Genomic DNA, 23,284 nt, shown 5'->3' on the forward strand with positions numbered 1-23,284 from the left:
CAATGATGTGAAAATTCAGTGAAATTTGCTTAGACTTGTCTTGCATGTAAATCAGGGGTCTTCAAACTCAACCCTTTTATGACTCATGGACTTCAACTCCCAGAATTCCTCAGCCAGCGTGCCTGGGAGTTAAAGTCCATGAGTCATAAAAGGGCCGAGTTTGAAGACCCCTGATCTATATTAAAGCATTTTATATTGATAAATTAATCCATTAATGCTTAAACCTTGTGGATATTAATAGCAAAGTTGCCATGTGATTTATCTTTTACTGACTTCAAGTTATGGAAATAAGACCAAAAGTTAGAATAAGGATGCATAATAATACAAATACTCTATTATGGGATGGTTTATCTTTTATAAACCACAACAATCATGAATTATATGTAATATTCAACTGATGATAGACTTGTCAATTGCTCTAAACTACAAAAGTCTCTTTTGCATTTAAATGTAAATAGATTTGTTGACAAGATTTCATAAATATAGTTTGCTATTTCTCTAAGTAGAGAATTTTTATTTCATGCTTACAACTTAAATGGAACAGAATATCCTGGTATAGATCACAATGCTGCATGACTGAAAGTTTCTTTCTCTAGAAATAAATATTTTAGGGGAAGTTATTGTATATTTTTAAAGAAACCCAACAGAGCAAACCTATACATATTAACTGAGAAATCCTGAAACATATTTCCACAGTGATTTTAGGATTGCAAATTTAGATACAAACTATTTCTTGCTCTACATTTTTAGGTTTACTTACATTAACTTTTATAAAGCTGTGTCAGACCCAGTGTCTTAGAGTTCAAGAACATTCAGCTTTACAGAAGAGACAAGCATTTTCTGCATATCCTGATTTTTTAAAAAAATCTTACTTTACTTTTGTGATTACACATTTTACATATAAACTTCTTACTGAATTGTATTTCCTTAAAGCATTTTGATGCTTCATCGAATGAGGGAGCTCTACATTTCCAAATTTGGTACTTTGTTCAAAGAACCCATTTAGAAATATTTTATGTATGGAACTCCAAAACCTAGGAAAGGTCTGATACAACTTATTTCAAACAAGAACATATTGTTTATTTAAAAAAAATAGCATGCTAAAATTGCAATCCTAAGCAATTTCTTTTCAGGAAGCCAATCCCATTCAATTTAGTGTAGCATGCGTTTCAGCAAACATCCTTTAAGGCAGAACAGTATGCTCTTAAGATTTTATGTTCCTTATGAAATAACCACATATTTGTAACAATAATAAAGGTTCAATTAAAAAAGCAAGCAATGTGGAACCTTCTTTACCTCTATGATCTTCTTTTTCCTAAGAAGTACCTTTTGTTAATATCTGCAGATTTACATTAAAATTCCAGATATATATTCCAGACTATATTTATTTCCTCATATAGATGTTTTCTTTCACTGAAAAATTAATTTTTATGAAATTTGTGAAAATATATAATCAGTAATTTGATAGAATAAGTTGATAGTATCCAGTTAATAAGGCTAAATTTAATTATTTCTAGTTCATGCTACAGAAAAATGAAAGTATTTTTCAAGTTACCAAATGTACTCATAGATTCAAGAGTTACTGTAACTCTTTTCAGCAGAATGGAAGTTGATCTTTTTTTATTTAATGTCTATGATCTCATTTCCTTAAGGTCTTTGTGAAGTTTTCCACATAGTTTTGCAACGTAAATAATTTAGTAATGAACCAGAGAGGTTAAAATTTATCCTACTTATCAGCAAGTACCTTGAAAGAGATTTAACATGTATTTAAACTCAATAAACATTCCAGTAAAATGTGTTTCCAACCATTTAGAAAATATAAAAAATAAATACCTGTCTTCATCACCATCAACAGGAATAGATATGCCAAAGACAGTGCTGGCAAGACTGTTCATAGGAGTAGTTGCAGGTAAATTAAGAGGGTTTGTTAAACTGTCCGGAATAGGTGGCTTCACATGAAGTTTGTTTTCAGCAAGAGAAAGTGGTGGTTGAGGTAGGGGTTCAGATTTTCTTCTAGTATCATCAATCTGACCTACAGGCTGTGTCTGAAACTGTCCAATGTTAGATTGTGGTAGATTCGTAGGTACACTACATGTGCCTTGCATTAATGGAAGGCCAATATGTTGCTGGACAACACTGGAACTTCTACTGACAGTTGTATGGCTGGTCAGCTGAGATTGGACTAAAGTAACAGAGGCATTTGGCATAGTAACAGAAGTTGTAGACACATTAGGCACAGTAGTACCAGGTACAGCTATAGGCACATTCTGAACTCCAGAGACTATACTGTGTGGAGTACCAGCCACTTGACTGCTTCCACCCATTTGCTGCTGAGTCATGGATTTCTGTTGAACAGCTCCTGCATGTCCAATGCCTTGCTGTACCACACCTCCTGGTTGAGAAATGACAGTCTGAAGTGGAGTTGTCAGGCCACCCTGCATTAGCCCAGATCCCTGTCCTATTGTTTCGCCTGCTGGTGAAGGAACTCCCATCACTGGTGCTAGAGGTGAGGGATTCTGACCAACTACTTGTGCTGCTGGAAGACTGGAAGCTCCAGTGCCTGTGACTGAGCCAGAAGTAGCCTGTTGAGTAGCTCCTTGAGACTGCATTACTGTCATATGCTGAATGTATTCTGGCTGACCAGGAGTCTGGGCTGACACCATGTGTACTGGTGGAATCTGTGACTGAGAGTAAGCAAACTGCTGAGTCTGTGCCACTGGTACATTTGCTTGCTGTACCTGTTGTTGTGGCACAGGCAAACCTGGCTGAGCTATTGCTACATTTGTAGATGGTAAGCCTTTCCCATTAGGCCCAGCTTGCCCCACGCTCTGTGCATTTACCTGTGTCTGCAACAGAGGCCCCATCGCCTGCTGGCCTGCTACTGTGGCTCCTGAATAGATTGGCTGAGCACTACTGTGAGGCTGCTGACCAATAACAAAATTAGGCTGCTGTGGAGACGGCTGGTTTATTTTCTCTGGCTGGAGTAGCTGTGAAACAGCAGTAACAGAACTGTCAGCTAAGGAGTCAGGACCATGCACAGAAGTTACCACACCTGAGACTATCAACGAACTACCAGTAGCACCTAAGCCACTGTCTCTATCTTGAACAGCTTGTTCAAAAGTACTGTTGTGTCTAATGCAATCACCAGTCCTGGCTAACACAGCCCCACCATCTGAGTCCCGATCATAGTATTCCATACACGTCCATCGTCCCCGTCTATACGGCTCTCCAGTACCGTGGTCTAGCTTGATCACTCTGAAGCGAGAACTGCATGCGGCAGCAGCCGTTAGAGGCATGGCTGACGGACCAGCAGCTGGTTGCACACTGCTGCCTCCTGTCGCTACTGAGCAGGTTTGGCTGGCAGTTGCTGAAGGCATCACAGTGCTCCTGGGAACCGCTCCTCCATTGGCAACAGGCACAGCAGGAGAAGGCGGCTGTATCCCTCCAGAAGCTGCAGCAACAGCAGCAGCAGCTACTTGGCCATCCAGAAGCAAATTGGGAGAGACTGTCCCTGGAGTCTCGGCATCACCCACATTGTTGAGAGTTTCCTCGGAGGAGCTGCGCTCACAGACATCTTCAGGTCCATAGTCAGTGGCACGGGACACATCAAAAATCTCTGATGAAACATCCTCCGTGTGGGATTCATCCGGGTCGTCCAAGCTCTCGGTGTCCTCCGTGATGCTGCTGGCCACCTGGGCCGTCGTCACACTTGTGATCTGGAAACAGCTCTTTTTCTTGGCCGGCATCTTGGACATGGTTCCTTCGCGAGAGAGACGCGAGTGAGAAGTCAGGGGGTTCCGCCCACCTGCCCTCGCTGGAGTCGACGAAAAACTAGGTAAGGACCTTGAGAAGGGTCCGAGCTGGCCACCACGCAAGCTTGGCCGGGCGTAGCGAGGGGGAGGATCACGTTCTCTCTACGGCGCAGTCGCTGGCGGTCTCGCACATTCCTCCGGCCTCCCGACGCAGTCCGGGCTCAGCAGGCGGTCACCAGGCCTGGGGTTGGAGACGAGGCAAAAAGAGAAGGGGGGTGGCGGCCGGGCTCCTCCTCTTCCTCCCTTTGAGTAAAGCGGCGGGCCCCTCGGCGGGCGGCGCCGCCACCACCTCCTCCTCCTCCTCCTCCTCCTCTTCTCGCCTCTCCGCGAGTTCCGCTGTCCCCTTTCGCAGCTGAGGTTCCTTTCACAGCCGTTCTCGGGTTGCGCGGTCGGGGTGGCGCTATCACTCAAGCCGCTCCGCTGCCTGGCTTCCGGCCAGACCCGGGCTTCCCAAGGCGGGCCAACGCCACTGATCTGTCCGCAAGCTTTCCGAGAGGGGCGGCGGCAGCCGGCGAGGCGTCCCTGAGGCGCAGGCCGCCCTGCCTCCCCGTTCTACCTGGAGATCAGCACCAGACGCATCATCTTCTGGGGAGGAGAGAAAAAGAGGGGACGAGAACGAGTCCAGTCACAGCGGCCCCCTCAGGCGGGCGGGCCCCCTAGACGCGGCGTTGTCGCTCGTTCCGTGCCGGCAAAGCAATTTCCCCGTCTGCCGAGCCAGGTGGCAGCGAGGCGGAGCGGCCGGGCTCCTTTCCCCCTTTTCTTAAAGCACCGCGCACGCTCCGTTCCCCTGCGCCGCCGAAGGAGCTGAAATTCAAACTGCTCACTCCCCTCGCTCAAGATGGGGCTCAAATGGAGCCGCGGGGCAGCCTGGGAACTGGAGCAGGGCTGCTACTGCGGCAGCCTCACTGTCTCCGCCCCCACGCAGGGGCGCGCGCTGACATCAGCTCCAGCAGACGCGCCCCTCTCCAACTCGAGCGGGTGAGAAATTTCATCCGGCCGAGAAAGGGGCGGGCAAGAGGGAGGGAGGGAGGGAGGGAAGGAGTGGAGCGTGACTTCTCTGAGGCAAAACCCCTCCCCTTCGCGATCGTCATGTTAACCGTTTGGAATATTCCACTGATTCCACCTTCCCGTCTCTGCCTCTCAGCAGACTTGGTATCTTCCCGGGTTGGGGGGGTGGGGAACGAGAGTAGTAATGATGTGATTCCTTTTTGTGTCCCTGCTTGTGCTCCACGTCGAAGTTTTATCTGCCCCGATTGTGGCATTTTTATCTTTAGGATGTGACACGCCCGACTAAGTTATACTATAACTTTTACAGCCTTCCTCCTTGCCTCGAGGTTTTTTTTTTTTTTTAAATGAGAGTGCTTTTGCTACTGCCAGGACTACATTTATGAGTCTGCTGGGTTTTAACTGGTTTGAATCCGCATTAAAACCAAATATTTACCCACTTCCACAATGGACTTCACTTGTAATCTTTCCCACACTATTTTATCCAACTTTGTGGCCCAGTATGGGGGAAACGGCCAGAGCACTAGTCGACAAGACATTTCCATGTTTAGGACATTTTGTTTCTTTTCTGCCACGTGGTGTTATCCAGGATCTGGCAGCCTTAAGTAGAAGGACATGCCTTATCTAAGGGGGCACTGCGTTATACTAGTGTATACTTTTGACAGAAGATCCCCAAGGCAACAGATTCAGGGCTGCCAAAATCCAAACAACCACTAGATGGTGACACAGAGGTGTCTGCATTTTGGCACTTCAGACAATCCTGGACAAGAAGCTCTACAGTCTGATCCCTGATTGAATAGATGTTTGTTACATATTTTTTTTAAGATTTTGAGAGCCAAATTAACAGTTCAGAATATTTGCCTATGGAATCGTAACCCAAGGGATCAAGTGCAATTTGTTTCCATGAAATAAATGAAAATGTTTAGGACAGAGCCTTGGGCATTCTGTCCTGGCCAATGTGTGGTAAATTTCAATGCACAGGCATCTATAATTCAGTAATCAGTGATAAAGTATGCTGGGAGAGGTGTTTTAGGATCTAGAGGGGCACATATTGCCTTTTTGTTTATTAGATGTATTTGCTTGCTTTATTTTTTTAAAGACAAAGCTGCTATTTTAATGTGCAAATTACTGGTGATTTTAAAGGAATTAAACAAAGTTGATGGGAACTACCAGATGAGCACAGATTTGGTTCACTTCCCAAATGTTCAAATTTAAGACTATCACTTTTAGCATTACTGTATCTTATAAAATACAAAGATTATTTCGTCTTTGAAATATTTTTTCACACTTTTGAATTGCCCGTCTCTCTAGAGAGGGGCTCTGCGGGGTGTACAATTTAATCGGCAGCAATGTTATATGCAGAGCAATGGAAAGATTCAGCTTTATCCACTATGGAAGAATGGTTAGTGAAATTGACATCTTGCTGAGATTGATAAACTCACTTTGATTAGAGAAAAGATACTATCTACATTTATTGCTGACTGGAAACCTCTCATGGGATTTTTTTCATAAAAATGAATTTGTGATTTATGATTTTGATGATTAGACAGGATATTTTCTTTCTTTACATTTTGCTTTCTCTTTGTTTTCTTTTTCCTTATAATAGTTTGTATTAATTTTTAATCTTCTCTTTAAAAAGTTTTAATGAAGTTATATGTATGTATGTATATGTATAAATTTAAAATAGCCAGTAAAGTATGTAATTATAAACAAAATACTGTTGTCCTATTTGAAACAGAAGTACCTCACTGCAGTCAAACCATGTCCGCATCATTGATTGCACTACTGCAATGAACAACATATGGGATTACATTTGAAGATCACATAGAAGCTACAGTTGATTCAGTATGCAGCAACCTGGTTATATGGCATGTTTTGTCAAGAGCACGTTTGTTTGGGCCCTATGTTTGGGCCCCTATATTGACTTTCAATGGGTGCAGCCTAAAAATGCTTTCTTTGAACTATAAAGCCATATATGGCCTGTCACCTAGATACTTTTCAAAAACATTCTTCAACCTAATCTGATCACGCCAATTGAATTTGCACCAAAAAAAAAGGGGTTAGGATTTTCTGAGTCTGAAAGACAGGCTTATATATACCATTTGTTAAAAAGTCTTAATTTGATCCTTATGTTCATTTTAACTTCCACCCATTGCTTCCCCTTCCCTTATTTAGTATAATTTTCTTGAAATAATATTTCTCAGTTTTTGCTTCACCTTTATACCAGCATCTCTAGGACCCACTCCAATTATGTTTTCAGGCAGGATACTCTATGGAATCCACATTGGCTTATGTTAACCTATCAGAGGCTAAGGTGAATCATTATTACTAGTGCTATTGAAACTATTCATTGTTTTTTATACCTTGCACCACCAAATATTTTACAATGGAGTTCTTTTGACAAGTACGGCATTTCAGTAATTACAATCTTATCTATCTCAAAAGGTAAGTTCTTAGTCCTTCCTGCTGTCAGTGATAGTTTCTCAGGACTTGGCATTGGATTTCTTATACATTCGATATATTCCCTGATTTCATATTCAAAATTAAATTATAATACATATGGTGACTTCAGATCTATTCATCTGTCTTTATATTGTATGAGTATGTCTTTTCATCTGCCTACGCAAGATTTCAGATTGGATGTGCTCCCCAACTTAAACCAAAGATGAATGAAACAAAGATTATTTGTTTTACACTAATCTTCTTATCCTTTCTTATTTTCATTGGAGTTTCAAGTTGCTTGTCCTGCCAATTGTTAGGCACCTAACAGTTCACACTGGTGATAGACTGTCCTTAAAATCTTTTATTTAAAAAATGTGAAAAGCTACTGTTTCCATTTAATGACAATTTACAGTTATCTCACTACTGAAGCAGCCAAGATTTTGATTCATGCCCTAGTTGTGTCCTGCTTGAATTATTATAGCATCCTCTTAGTTGGATTCATAAGACCTTTTTACCATTTCATTTGTGTTCAGAATACTGTTCATACTATTCTGGATCTTCCTTATTTTGTCCCTACCTGTTTTTATAGTCAATTGTTATAATAGTTGGGAATTCGACAAAGATACTGGGACAAATTTATGCTGTTGACACATATGCTTGCCTATGGGCACACCCAGTTATTTGAAAGCAAGTGATTCATGAACACATGCTGTTGGTTCAATTATTGGGCCATGGTTATTTGATTCTACCACATACTAGACTAGCTATGTTGTGTTTAAGGGTTTTTCTGGATGTGTAGAATGGACCAGTGCCAGGATTACATTTGGAACTGGGTCATTTAAAATAATAATTAAACTCACTAGAAAACTGCTTTTTTATGGATCCCTATGAGGTTGCTTTAAATAAAGTTTTACTTGTTACTTTAAATATTTAAAGGCTAGTCTATAATTAAAATAAAAAGTCTCTTATTTTATATTATAATGTTAATTCTAGGTTTATATTGCATTTAGCACATAGTAAATAAAACTATCATTAATCCAAATCAGTGGGTTCAAATTACAAGAAAAAGTATTTTGACCAGCATCCCCCAACATTTTCCACCATGAAGACTACTACATTGTTACCAAAACTTTTTAAAGACCATCATAAAGTATATCAATCAGTAATATGGCATCAGCAAACACTATGGCCTATATGGCTTGTATAAATGTCATCCATAGGAATCCAAATTTAATTTAAAAGCATTTCCTTTTATGTTTAAATAACCATAATGAACAAAATAGAGTCCTCAAATGTTATAAGTTGTCGAGCATCAAATTTTGCAAAGTTTTATGATCTCATGAGAGGAATTCATCCACTAATTCATTCATTCATTCAGCACTGTGTGAAGTATATTCATGGAACAGATCACAGATTGGGAACCACTGATAAATACTAAACAGTAGGAAAGATTTTAATATTTCCTTAGAATGTGAATTCTTCTGCAGTATCTATTATTCTATTAATTGTTCTGTTCTGCTGTTCTGTTCTTGTTCTGCTACTCAAAATGTTGATCTTCATTCATGTAGGCCAACTCTCTAATCTGAACCCTATATTTCTTCTTGTAGTACATGTATAGGATTAGAGGATTCTACTATGATTACTCAGCTTCCTTAGTTGGTCTTAATGCATACATGTCTGGCCCAAAGCTAGAGATGTGAGGATGGTGTACTGTAATTTACTAGCATGATGATCTATGAAAATAATAAAGATTAATTTGATTTGTTTTTTCAAAGTTCTGAGACCGGTCAGACTACCATCCCATTATTAGAGATACACTGAATTTAAAATATTGGAGAAATGTCCAAATAAATCAGTTCCAAATAAACCATGAATCATCTTAAAGCTTTACAGGTAATTTGGACTGCAGGGAAACACAGAGAAACAAAATGCAAAAATGAATGTGTATCTCAAAATCTACAATTCCACTACATTAGTGGAAAGGAAGACGTTTTGCAACTGACATCAAATTATAATGAATGATTCTACTGGGAATGTCCTTCCTTCCTTCCTTCCTTCCTTCCTTCCTTCCTTCCTTCCTTCCTTCCTTCCTTCCTTCCTTCCCTCCCTCCCTCCCTCCCTCCCTCCCTCCATTTTTATAGCCATCAATCTCACAAAATGTGATTCTGGGCAATGTACAATAAAAATCATAAAATACTCAAATATAAATAAAAAGCAGAAAAACATAAAAAACCAAGATAGTGGGGGAAACAACCATCATTAGGTGGCTCTCTAAGGAACCCCCAGAGTTGATGGGAAAAACACTTTATGAGGACTTTCTGAAAGGCACATGTGAATGGAGCCAATTCACCTCAGGGAGAATGGAGTTCCGGGAGTGGGGGGAGGCAATACAAAATGAAAACAATCTGGATCCCACCAGATAGAACTGCTGGGTAGGCAGGACTTGCAGTATATTCCTTTTATGGAAAGGAAGTTGGAATAACATGGTGCAGGATTGTGCCAGACTATTGCTTGCTGGTTTTCTATCTCAGAAGACTAAAATGTCAAAATATTTTAGCAGAGGATTTGAGCAGGTGCTACACTCATGCTTTTTTTTAAAGCCACCCTTGCCCTATTGCATTTTCTTGTTGTGTTTGTACAAAGCATATAGTATGAATCACACATTAGATTGTGATTGCAAATTAATTGATATGTTGGCCTAGAAGGCCACGTGGATCCAGATTATAGGGCTAGTTTATGGTTTACTTATAATTTAAACTCAGAAAATTGTAATAGAATAAACAATGGTTAAGTTAAATATGGTGACAGTGACTTGCAAACCTAATCTTTGTGACTTTGATGTCAATTGGATAGAACAGGAAAAAGACCCTAAAGTGCTTTTTCTTTATCACTTGTGCTAATATAACACAAACTAAAGAGCTAGCAAGTAGCCCTACGTGTATAAAGAATCAATTTTGTAACTGTTAAACTTGGTTTTGGTTTCTGTGGCTATTCTTGAAGATTTCCCAAAAACTTCAACTGATGCAGAACACAGTTGCATGGACAGTTCTTGGGACCCCTAGAGGGGCCCATGTTACTCCACTGTTCCAGGAGTTGCACTGGCTGCCAGTTTGCTTCTGGGTCCAATTCAAGGTGTTGTTATCACCTTCAAAGCCCTTCATAACATGGGTCCAGGCTATCCGAGAAACTGGCTCACTCCAGTAGGATTAGCCTGCCCCACCCAGGGTGGTAGAAGGGGCATGCTGCAATACACAGTGTAGTTAAGACAGGTAACTATATCCTGATCACCTATTAAACTCTACTTTGTTCCTGCAAACTTTTTTCCCAACAGTAAGTCTACAGGATTTATTAGTTAGACCAAAAGTAAATTAGCACAAATAATTAGGTTATCAAATATATACAAAATCAGGAGGAGCTTGGAAGCACTTTTTTAGACTAACACATTTTATTAAAAAGCATAACTTCATCAGATGTATGATGAAGATATATGGTAGGGTTTGGAAGACCATGCATGGTACAATAAAAAATTCTAACATTTTTGCTCCATTTTTCATTTCACAATGTAGGATATTCTGATTCAACTTAAGGCAGTGTCATTCTTTAAAATTCATTGCTAAGTGTCACCTGTTATTATGGTATGAAGTTCAAAATTCCTAATTTGAAAGAATAAATCACTGCTTCAATCCACACACATAGTTTGCATAAGGATTCTAATTTGAAACAATCCTGAAATGTAGCTTTTTCATAGTGAAGTAGGGTATAGTGATAAATAGCAATAGCACTTAGACTTATATACTGCTTCACAGTGCTTTATAGCCCTATCCAAGTGGTTTACAGAGTCAGCATATTGCTCCCAACAATCTGGGTCCTCATTTTACCGACCTTGGAAGGATGGAAGACTGAGTCAACCATGAGCCGGTGAGACTCGAACTACCAAACTGCTGGTAGCCGGCAGTCAGCAAAAGTAGCCTACAGTACTGCATTCTAACGACTGTGCCACCAGGGCTCTGTTGTCAATATGAATTATTTGGCTGAGATCTGGCTTGGCTTAAGGAAGGAGAATGGAAGTTAACAAGAGATGAAAAATCAAAAGACAATAGAAGTTAATAGACGTTGGGGAAGAAGAAGACCAAAAATGAATAAGATGCACAGATTTATTAACATTTCCTGAGAAACTAGTCCCTTAACACAACTGACATTCTTTTAGCTTTATTTTATAGTCAGGTTAATTTTTCTTGATGCTACTCCAAGGTTGGGATCTCCCCAATGTTGGGGGAGGTATTCTTTTTTCATTTACCTGACACAAATTTATTTTAGAGAGAGGACCACTAAAAGCAGAGTTGGGCACTGCATATTGCTTTGGGGCACAGGTTTCCCACTTCTTTTTTTTAGAAGATTCTTCCATACACTGGTAAAATGTGAATTGTACTTTTCAGCTAGACTTAGGAAAACTTTTTCAAATCTTGTTGCTAAAGTAGGGGGCGATATATGTATACCTGTAGATGACAAGATGTGCACCAAAAAATCTAGTATGCCATTATCAAGTCTCAGATATAATATACCTGCAGGGATGAAGCATAGGAACCATGGTGGCACAGTGGTAAAATGCAGTATTGCAGGCTAACTCTGCCCACAGCCAGAAATTCAATCCTGTCTGGCTCAAGGTTGACTCAGCCTTACATCTTTCTGAGGTTGGTAAAATGAGGACCTGGATTGTTGCGCGAATATGCTGACGCTATAAACTGCTCAGAGAGTACTGTAAAGCACTATGGAACAGTATACAAGCCTAAGTGTTCTCATATTTCTCTGAATATTCTGTATTCTCCATGGAAAAACTGACAATATGTAAGGGAGGGTTTTCCAGTGGTGAAGGAACGATAGTGAATTTATTTGGGATGAGATAGTGTACACATAAACGGGAAATTAAATGACTTACCCATCTTATCACCCCTAAAATATGGCAAGCTACACCTGTTCATCCTTTTACATAGTTATTAAAAGCAAATGAACTTTATTCTTATTTGGCATTTGGCTAGCCTAAGCCTCTTCCCTTTTATTATCAGGTCTGTAGTTATTCTTATATATAATCATCACCTTTATTATAGCTTGCTTTTTGCACATCATGCATGGTATGAAAGATAGATACTGCAGCAGAACCTGTTCCTGTGTATTACAGGGGCAATACATTTCTTCCTATCTAGGAGCTGTCAAAGGCATAATAGCTCTGCCAGAAAATGGAAATAATTCTGCATATACCAATCAACTTTGGCCAGGCCATGTTGGTGGGATGGCTTACCTAGTCACAAGATGGCTATCATTTTTAAGAGAAGACTTTAGTAGTGCATAGACTGTTTTGTATATAGAATTCTATTAGCATATTATATTTTCCTGTCTAACAAGACTAGAGTAAGCTTTTTTTTATCCTGCCCTTATTACTTTATAAGTAGCTCAAGGTGGTGAGTATAAATAATACTCCTTCCTCTTATTTTCCCCACACCCTCCCCTGTGAAGTGGGTTGGGCTGAGAGAGAGTTACTGGTCCAAAGTTATCCGCCAGCTTTCATGCCAAAGTGGGACAATCTTTGGATACTCAGACTCCTAGTTTTTAGGCCAGCACTTTATCAAATTGTTGTTAAAGACATAACTACAAGGGCCAGAGCACCTTATATCAAAACTAAATAACACAGACATGCATTGTTTATTAGAAGTACAGTATATATACTATCATAATTATAAGTAGTTAAACACTTATAATACAGAATTCAGTTCTGTGTTAGTGTTTGCATATTTTTATACACTAGAAATAAGAGTATTTTTGATAATGTATGAAAAAATAAAGCAAATAAAACAGTTTTATGTTTAAAGAGGGGGAAATGTGCATATACATGATTGAAATGGCCTGGCAGTGCTTTTTTAGAGTTCTGCTTTGTTAGGGCCCATAAATGGGAAGGTTAGGCAAGACAGATTAGCATGCTGTTCTGTATTTTACACAGAGCATTGCTTCTCAGTCTGAACATTAAACACAAAAATAATGGATTTGCTAGAGTGTGGAACAGTCCTTAAGTTAAGAAATAAAAGTCCTACAAAAATTAGGAAAATTGTCTTCCAGTAATGAGTTAGGCCCAGGAACCCGAAGGACTATGTGTATGTAAAATATTTAACTGAATCAAATACATGTTCTATTATTTTCAAGAAGGCTGCATCTGTAGTTAGGTTGTTTACATTAAGTAATAAACTTCCTATCTTCTTTAGTTTACAGAATAATGATCATCAAATGATTTGGGGAACAATATTAATTCTTCATTTGAACACGTGCTATTTGCAACATTTATTTATTAATCATTTTTATATACAGTAGGTGCCCATTTCCTTCAAAGGGGCCTCTGGGCAGTACACAACATGAACATATTGGTCAAAACTTTGATTCTTAATACACACACACAAAAAAAACCTGAGCCAAAATCAAAAGAGAACAGCTGGCTTGGAGTTTTATATTATTCACACTAAGATATATATACATTTAGAGAGTAGATATTTTTTTAAATGAAAACTTTAACGACATCATACTTCATATTTATAGATTAGCCTTTCCCAGATTAGCTCTGGATTTCAATTGCCATAATCTCAACAAGCATGACCACTTGCAAGGAAGATACTGTGGGAGCTGGAGTAAGTTAAGTTGCCTCTCCCTGTTCATAAGGCTGGTTTGCTGAGCTTTAATAGCCATTAAAGACAAAAGAAGACATACATTTTGATCAAATTTGCATTTGCTAATTGTTTTAAATGTATATCTGGGAATTATAAAAAAAATTCTATTTAAATTACTGCAATTTAAATAGAAATATTCTGTATCTTACCTTATAGGGAAAATCAGATAACCTATTGATCTCACATTGCTAATTGTTGAAAGGCAACTTAAATTTTTATCTTTTAAAATTATTTGTTATCTTCACATTGGACTTGAACTAAACAGCCTTTCAGACAGAATAAGGCTAAGCAATATTTAACTTTCCAGATATTGGTGAGATATTGTTAGAGCTAAATATCTGAAAACTTCACATGATTCCTGAAATAGATGGTCTCGTCTACTATAAGTTCATTTTCAAAAAGTAGGATATTTGGTCCTGCTGCCTGGACTACAAATTGCAATCATTAGGAAGGCTTTAGTGGCTTCTGTAGTGGGATTAAAAGAAATGAAGGTCTGTTATATTTATGATTCTTCAGTCTGATGTTCCTTTATAAATGAAGAGATTCTCATATAGGTCTGACAGGAACTTCAGTCTGGCTGAGATTGTTGTATTTGACTGTTTGTCTCAATCAAATGTGTTATTAGTGCCATGTGAATGTATTCCATGTTGTATTATAGTCACAACACATTTTGTGCAATTAAGTCATGGAACTGCCTCCTCTTTTTCTTCTATAGGATATTGCAATGAGAGGGCTGGTTTGACGTAATTGGGTCCAAGTAATTAGACATGAAAATTCTTTAAATCCAGTACTATTATTATACTAATTAGTTGTGCCTAGGTTTTTTTTTGTTGACCTTTCTTCTGTCTTGAATTATATACCCAAATGGCTGTCAGTCTTCCAAGGTAGACTAGACTAGGACACCAAAGTCACGCATGTTATTACTATTTTTATTATAAGATTATAGTAACAAAATCTTTCCAGTCTGAATATGCTTCCTCCCCATTCCCTTTATCTTTTTGAGAACTAAGGAAGATCTTATCTGAAATGCTTACTCGGGTTACAGATCTGACTCGGACCATGATTTCTTTTATCTGAGCATTGTTTTGGGTTATGACTTTTCCCTCTGTTCTACAAGGTTATTTCTCCTACACTTATCACATTAGGTAATATGGCATGTAAATGTATATAGCTTTTGTCATACTATGGTTCTAATCTATTACCCTTTGTTTATGGAGGCGCAATGGCTTAGTGGTTAAAGAGGCTGAGCTTGTCATGCGTCAGGATGAACTCCCTATAATTGCCCCAGGTCCTGCCCACCTAGCAGTTTGAAAGCAAGCAAATATGGGTAGATAATTAGGTACCACTTTGGTGGGATGGTAACAGCATTCTATGCACCTTGGCATTCAGTCATGCTGGCCACATGAATAGAATAGAATAGATTAATAGAGTTGGAAGGGACCTTGGAGGTCTTCTAGTTCAACCCCCTGCTTAGGCAGGAAACCGTATATCATTTCAGACAAATAGTTGTCCAATCTCTTTTTAAAAACTTCCAGTGTTGGAGGATTCACAACTTCTGGAGGCAAGTTGTTCCACTGATCGATTGTTTTAACTGTCAGGAAATTTCTTCTTAGTTCTAGGTTGCTTCTCTCCTTGATTAGTTTCCATCATTGCTTCTTGTCCTGCCCACAGGTGCTTTGGAGAATGACCATGGAAATGTCTTTATACAATGCTGGTCCCACGGCTAAGAAATGGACATGAGTATCACCTCCTAGAATAGGGTATGACTGGGCAGAGGAAACATTTACCTTTTTGTTTATTGTTTATATTATTTATACATTTTGATATTATTAATTGAATTCATATTTTAATATTCTGAACTGAACGCTTGCTTAGAGGTTTGTGGTATTTTTATTATTAGTGTTTTAAAAAAATCCTTTAATGTGGGGTTTGAACCCACTGAATGATTTTGTATGATATTGTAAGGATTTAGAAGGTTTCTTCAAGCAAAGCATGTGAATATTAATCAAAGGCTACGTAATTCTGATCATCATTTTTTGGCATTTTGGTTAATTAAGAAATATCTAGGTCACTGATTATTGATTTATTCTGCCATTCTGAAATGGCTTCTACTTTAGTTAAGTTTTGTTGAGTTGTTTCATTAGATTTTTGTGTTGAGAGATACATAGTATCAAGTACATAGTAGGCTAAAAGAAGTTTTATCAGCATGATTGCATTGTGATACAGACACCTATTTTCTGGTTTTTAAATTTCATTAGTCTTACTTAAAAATCAAAATATATCAACAGATCTTGGAATTCTACACATGCTATTATCATACCTCTGCCCTAATATAATTAAGTTAAAATAGTACATTAAAATTAAACAATGTAGCAAAATACTCAAGTTTATTTTTTTTCCTAATGATTCCCCATTGTATGTTGTAATGAAATACAGTGCCTAGTGCTTCCGCAAAAGACTTATTTTTTTAAAAAAGCTTATATCTTTTTCACTGAGCATTGAAATTATTTGTTTTTGTCAAATAATTTTATTTCATTGAGCTTATTAGGCACTAAGATTAATGTCATAGTAATGCTCCTGATCACAAGGTTGTTGTTGGCTTTTTTAGCATTTGTCCCACATAGTTGGAGGGTCAGCTTGTTTAATAGTGCACTCATCTAGCTCATAAGCAAAGCTATCAATTTATGATGCAACAGGTTGTTACAGAGGCTGACACTAATTTGGGCTGAGAGGGTGTGACTGGCCAAAGGTTACTCAGTTGGCTTCCACATCTAAGGGAAGACTAGAATCTGAATTTAATTATTACACTACACTGGTTGTCTATTTTCTACCTTTTGGTGTTTCCTAATAACTTTACAATTGGTCCTCTTAGATGTATTATTTAATACATCATTGAAAACCTGTCTACTTGAAATGCCTTTTCATGGGTGTCCCTTATTTTGATATCTTGTTTTATTCATGTTCGACGGTTCTGGAATTTTTTAAAAAAAAATATTAATTCTGTAATATTTTCATACAACATCATTGCTTTTAGATTTTCAAGCATTACAATTTTCTGTTTTGCTGGGATGGGTGGATAACCTTATTTAGAAGGAAAAAAATCATTAAATTTCTGTTTTTCATAAAGATTCACACTTAGTCTTCAGCTTTCCAGTTTACTGATCAGATGGAATCCCTAGTCATGTCCAGTTTAGTCCAATTTAAAGAGCAGTACAAACATATCTGGATATCTTATATATAAATATGAATCATGTATTGTAATTAAATATTGGCAGGAAATGACAAATTCCTTTTCTTATCTGGAAGACTTTATAAATCGTATAGCAGTAGGACAAAAATATGGCCTGTAATGATTCACTATAGGATTTTTCAAATCCATCATATTCAGGATGAAAAACAATCTGTTTTCACAGATTAATTTGCTTATTTGCTCATCATACAGAAAAATAAAATTAAAAAGTCTGAGTAATCTAGATAAAATAATACAGGGTTATAATGAGCACTGTGCCTCATGGAACCTGTTTTCCGACTCCTTATTTGATATTTAAATGATGAGAATAAATATACATAATTATAAGGTAGTTGTGTGTCTCCTACTATCTTTGTTCTCAATGGAATGAAAGACTAGATGACCTATAAGTTACAAAGCATCATAAAAGCAGCTAGTGCAAACTGGAGTTGAATGGGAAGACTCAATGAGTTACCAGAGACTTAGTTAATGAGATTTCTATCCATCATCCTCTCCTGGCTAAAGAGGAAATGGCAACTCATGGTATATAAAAGGATGGTTAGGGAACATCCAGTTTTCCTGAATGAATAATACTCAGCACCAAATTCCATTTAAAAGTATGGGAGGTGGGTGTGGTTGACATGTCCAAGCCCTTTTTTTTCCTTTAAGAAATTATGAAGGTGGCTGTAGTGTCAGAGATTGGAAAAGAGTAAATGTGCTATCTTCAAAAGGGGGAGGAAAGGACTTTTGGCAAAGAAATGGTGAACTGAAAATGGCTCTGCCAAAAGTGAAGTTGACAACTATAATTAAATGAAGACATGGTGAGTAGACTGTTTCTACTCGTCATGTTTTCTTCTTATCCTCTCTGAATAGGGAGAAAACATGAGATTTCCCACAAGTGCTCCAGACAGTTGCTCTTTACAAGGAGACCACAAGACAGCAGTCTCTGGCAGTTCTTGAATTAAAATCTATACTTCTTCAAGTGAGAAAGGTTGAGAAACACTGATCTACAGAATAATTTTGGATCAGCTCTTCCCAGCCTGGTTCTTTGTTTGGAACGACATATCCCAAATCCCCAGGCTGAACAAAGTTTTTCAAAGCACTTAAGTAGCAAGTGTAATTCAAATGCCATAGTTTTGAAATACCAAACAATTTTTTCAGTTAGATCAACTATTTATTATTAAATTGTCTATTATAGGTGATCTTTCCTATTAGAAATAAACTCAAGTATCTATTTCTGTTTACATAATCAACAAAAAAGTTCTGTCGTGAGATATGTTGGATTTCCTTTTTGATATAATTCAGCTTCAAGGTGAAACATTTTTCAAGGGTGAGAAAGCATGTCAGTCAAAGCATTGAAAGATGGGACTCTTTAACCTTATCAATCCATCTTATAGTTCAGGCCAGTGATCTGATTCATGAGAACTTCACCGATGCTTTCTTCTTTGAAAAAAATCTGTCTTTTCTCAATGGAAATGCTTGAAAAAAATACTTTAAAACTGTGGCATAGCATTAGTTATTCTTTCAGGTTCAATGAAGTCTACTACTAAATCTCACTTAACAAACAGTGCTTTTTTCCTGATTTTCTCCTGACATTTAAGATCAAAGAATGATGTCTATATAATTAAAGGTATGTGAGACCAATTGTATATCAAACTTAGATATAGATGAAAGAATTTTAATACTAGAATATAATATATTACTATTTCTCTTAAGCAATAATATGATTTATTTGATTTTTGGTTTCACATATTGCATGAAAGAGTTTCTAAATATTGGTTTGATATTTAACATAGGGTATACGAATGTAATAATTGTGGTTTATTCAATAACACATGATTAATTAATTCTGACGTAGTATGTTTGAATCTAGTAACCTAGACTTGGTGTCTACAGACACAATTATTATTAAGGCACAGGAAGTTTCACTAAATAGTGATCCTTTACCAATTTGTAAAAGTTCACAAATTTCAAAATATGCTTTTTAAAACCACTTTATGACAGAGAACACAAACAGACAGAAACCTAGTGAGGAAGAGGAATGAAAGAATGTTATTATCCTATATTTTGGGGAAAATAATAACTTCCAACTAGATTATTAAGAACATTAAGATCCTCAAGGTGTCATACTGCTTTTCCTCACTTCCCAGTTATAATCAAATCCTCTAATGAATCAGAAATCATTCTAGACAAGAAATCAAATTTCATCCATTCAAAATCAGTGTAAGTTTTTTTTGTAGGACTCACATACCAATCTTGTACTTTTGATTATTTAATCCGATTCTTCCTATTCTTTCTTTACCTCTGGATCTTTCTATAGTAGATGTACCTATAATAGATGTATAGTTTGCATTCCAGAATATGTAACAGTTTGCATTCTGGAAGAAATCTCTCTTTCAGTGTTCTTTTACAATAGCATACTTTCAAGTTTTTGGCTGCCCTACCTCCACAGAAAGTAAAATTATTCTAGACATTCCTTACCAAGAAAGAAGATAAAGTAAGGTTTACAGAAATCTCAGCAACTGGCTTGCTTTCCTTTTTTAGAATATTCCAAGTTCTTAAGACAGAAACTTTCTTTGTCTTAACTCAGGGCTTCTGTATGAACAGTGATATGGTTGTTCTCTTATCTGATGATGGAGGTATATTCACCTGGTTAGAAGTTCTAAGTATACAATTACACCTTAGCAAGCTGAGTAGCATCACATTGCCACAAGGTGAGAAAATGGAAAAGTACTTCCACTTTCAGCTATAATTTCATAGTTAGATTTTCTGAAAGCTATAAGGGAAAAAATCCCCCTATTTTTATGTTAATTCCACCTTAGTAATTGTGGAAGTCTTAAATATTAGAATTAATATTGCAATAATGTATTATTTATTTGTTGAGCTAAATAATTTATCTGGAAAAGTTATGAATCAATGCATAGTCCTGTCCAAAATATTATAATATATTTATATATATATATATATATATATATATATATATATATATATATATGTGTGTGTGTGTGTGTGTGTGTGTGTGTGTGTGTGTGTGTGTGTGTGTGTGTGTTTTCTGAAGTTTTCGCGGGTGTTTGTATGTAGGTCTTTGGTTGTTCGGGTTTTCTCCCGCGTAAAATTGGAAGTGTCTTGGCGACGTTTCGACAAAGTCCCATTCGTCATCTTCAGGCTGGTGTTCAGGCTGTTCAACAAAAATAAAAGAAGCTGCTACCTTTTGTGGGTCTTCCAAACTGAACTTTAGCAAAAAGTGGGTTCATCCAAACAAACCATAATGCAAACTTCGGAATGTATATTAATATTACCAAAGTAGTCTAAGGATATTAGGTTAATTGTGTATTGGAACATCTAAGAAGTATCTGGTCAAGATTAACACTATCTGAACAAGTGTAATATAGTGAAGAATGTCATGCATATAAGAATGCAGAGATAAGCAGTGGAAAGTCTGATGTCTGGAACTGTTTCAGTTGAATTCTGGGTGAAATGGAAAACATCATAACTGAAAAAGCATGATAGAAATATGTATTTAAAAGCTATGACTTATCATAGGAATTTAATTAACAAACAAACTGACAGTTCATTTCATCTTGTGCCCTAAAATATAATCTTCCTCTGCCAAATTTGTTCATTATTTCTTCCACCTTTTTTAGTTTCCATATATATATAACTCCCCAACACTCCTTATTAAAGAGAAAAATTGACTGCACAGTATGTTTTAATTGGTAGTGCTGAGTCAGACATCAGAAGAACCTTTTTTTCTCACACAGGAGAGTTTGTGTTTCTTTAAAGTTGAAATGTTATGGACATTTACTCAAATCTGTGGAAGAGTGGTTGCTCACTGGTAGATATGCTTTGCATGCAAGTGGTCTCAAGTTCTACCCTAGTGTTTCCAGAGACGGGATGAACAAAGAAACATATGTGAGATGCTGCTTATTGACCACTGCTGCTTTTGCAATACCTCATCTGAGAAAAGTTTTGGAAAACAGCAGAACTTGAAAAATTACAAACTCGTTTGTTATCATTTGTGAGAGAAATTTCCCACTATGAAAAGTAGTCTAGTAGCAAAACAATCAGCTAATAAGGACTCCCTACCTTCACAAAAGAAACAAAATTCTTCCTCTTTATGTAAAAAAACATGAGCAATGGATTAGAATGTCACCTCCTTAAACTACATTTATCAAGGTTTCTTATTTGAGAGTAGAGTATCAACTAGAATTCTCATGTGACAAGCTTAACCTTTCTTCTAATAAATATTACTAACCAGAACTCTGAGAGATTCTGAATTTCTGTTCCAGACAGGGAGGAGAGAAGTCTGGCATGATTTTTGTTTACTTTATTATATATAATATGGAATTTGGATTGTATCCTCCTGTCTCCTAATGGTCTAGCACAGCAATTATTGTTTTTATTTAATAAATAAAATAAATATTTATGTAATAAATAATGTTCTATTTGGAATTCAGCAGCTTTCTTCCATTTTAATTGGGATTTATAGTAAAATATGCTGGATAGAACCTGATACCACTTTTAATGTAATGTAATGTAATATAATATAATAATAATAATATAATATAATATAATGTCGTATATCATAACATAACATAACATAGATGGATTTTTTCTACATAGAGTTGCTTCTTACTACTCAAGCCTTTGTAATATAAAATAAACTGTATTTACATGTATCTAGCATAGCAGTTACAGCATGCTAAGGTGCATACAATAGTTAGAAATACTGATACTGAAGAATTAGACATAATACCTAGAAGAATTAACTGTAAAGCAGTAATTTATGATAGAAGTTTATCCATATATCTGGGGCTGGTGCAGTTTTGTTGTTTAGACTCAAGAGCAAGTGTATGGAATTTTAAGCAGGTCTGTTTATATTGCTACACTTTTTGTTGTTAATATCAATGAAGCACACCGTGTGAGGAAAGTTGCAGTGATAGAACAGCTTGGATTTAATACTTGCAACTTGTGGCATTCCAAATAACTTTTAGCATTAGGTTAAAATCTTGTACAGTATAGAATAAAAAATATAACCTTCCTAAAATCCCATTATAATTCTAACTCTAACCTGGCAACCTCCTTATCACTGTAGTTTATGTTTGATACATTAGCATATCTATTCATCCATGCTTCATTTAAGTTAAAGACAATGTGTCTTCAAAGAAATATCAGCTTGCAGCTACTCTAGATTATTCAAATATACAGGGTTTAAATGTTAAAACAGATTCATTGCTGCAAAACTTCACAAAACAGCTCTAGTAACAGATGTACAAGTAATTGTATTCTTTTCTTCATAGTGTCCTAAGAGTATCTTTCAATATCCTCACTATGAGTGAATTTGACCTGGAAAATGTACACCATGCCCTAGACTTGCAAATGGTACTGTCTGATCCCTCTTTGTTAAAGCTGAGCAAGTGGCATTACAGTTTTGTGAGGATTCCAGAAAGCTAAGAATAACATCTGTATCCCATACTTGTGTCATTCATTGGCGTTGTTGCAGCTGTGATATGGGGCATGGTGAGAAATGGTGGCACTTTGTAATAATTAGCAAAAATAGTACTTTCTAATAATTGATATCAAGCTGCTTTGTTTACTAAGCATGTATGCTGTATTAAGCTGTCAAACATGTTTTTCTTAAGAAAAACTGATTTTAAATGCGTCTTGATACCGGAAGAAATTTTGTTATGCGTATGTAGCAAATATTATGTATGTGTGGCTTCCAGAATACTTTTCAACTGAGCAGTGCTAGAGTATACATTTAAAATCGATGTTTATTTGGGAAGATGAATGTGGCTCTGAGAAAATCTGACAAGGATGATATTTTCTTCAGAGAACAGAACAGAGAATGTTTGTTACATAGGACTGGGTTAGGAATAGAAGCTAGTTGTGGATCTAATAACAGAATTCAGAAAATTTTAAATAGTTCAGCAAGAATTTCCCATTACCAGTTGTTTAATAGCAATAGAAACCCAGTACTTCTTCTCTCCACATTATATTGCTGCCCTTAAAAAATCTTGAAATTGGGGTATTCAAAAACAGAACTTTGTGTGAAAGGATTTGACTTCTGTTCATTTTTGACTGTGAAA

General features: G+C 37.0%; 1 protein-coding gene and 1 long non-coding RNA gene across 5 annotated transcripts in view; one reads left to right on the plus strand and one right to left on the minus strand.

The window, feature by feature from the left end:
• Positions 1 to 4,686, minus strand: part of TSC22D2 (TSC22 domain family member 2) — a 42,640-nt gene extending 37,954 nt beyond the window's left edge. The window contains exon 1 of one of the 2 annotated variants that reach the window (XM_039358019.1): positions 1,834 to 4,686. In XM_039358019.1, coding sequence (XP_039213953.1) covers positions 1,834 to 3,755 — 1,922 coding nt within the window. In that variant the 5' untranslated portion in view covers positions 3,756 to 4,686. The remainder of the gene's footprint in view (positions 1 to 1,833) is intronic. The other variant, XM_039358020.1, reaches the window with a different exon arrangement.
• The window catches only part of LOC120314684, a 147,089-nt gene continuing 127,521 nt past the window's right edge, over positions 3,717 to 23,284 (plus strand). For all 3 annotated transcript variants that reach the window (XR_005558502.1, XR_005558501.1, XR_005558503.1), the window contains exon 1: positions 3,717 to 3,835. This is a non-coding gene — a long non-coding RNA (uncharacterized LOC120314684). The remainder of the gene's footprint in view (positions 3,836 to 23,284) is intronic.

The sequence above is a fragment of the Crotalus tigris genome, unplaced genomic scaffold (genome assembly GCF_016545835.1).
Source record: "Crotalus tigris isolate CLP2741 ecotype Arizona unplaced genomic scaffold, ASM1654583v1 scf7180000018970.2248101, whole genome shotgun sequence".
In the NCBI taxonomy this organism is placed as follows: Eukaryota; Metazoa; Chordata; class Lepidosauria; order Squamata; family Viperidae; genus Crotalus; species Crotalus tigris.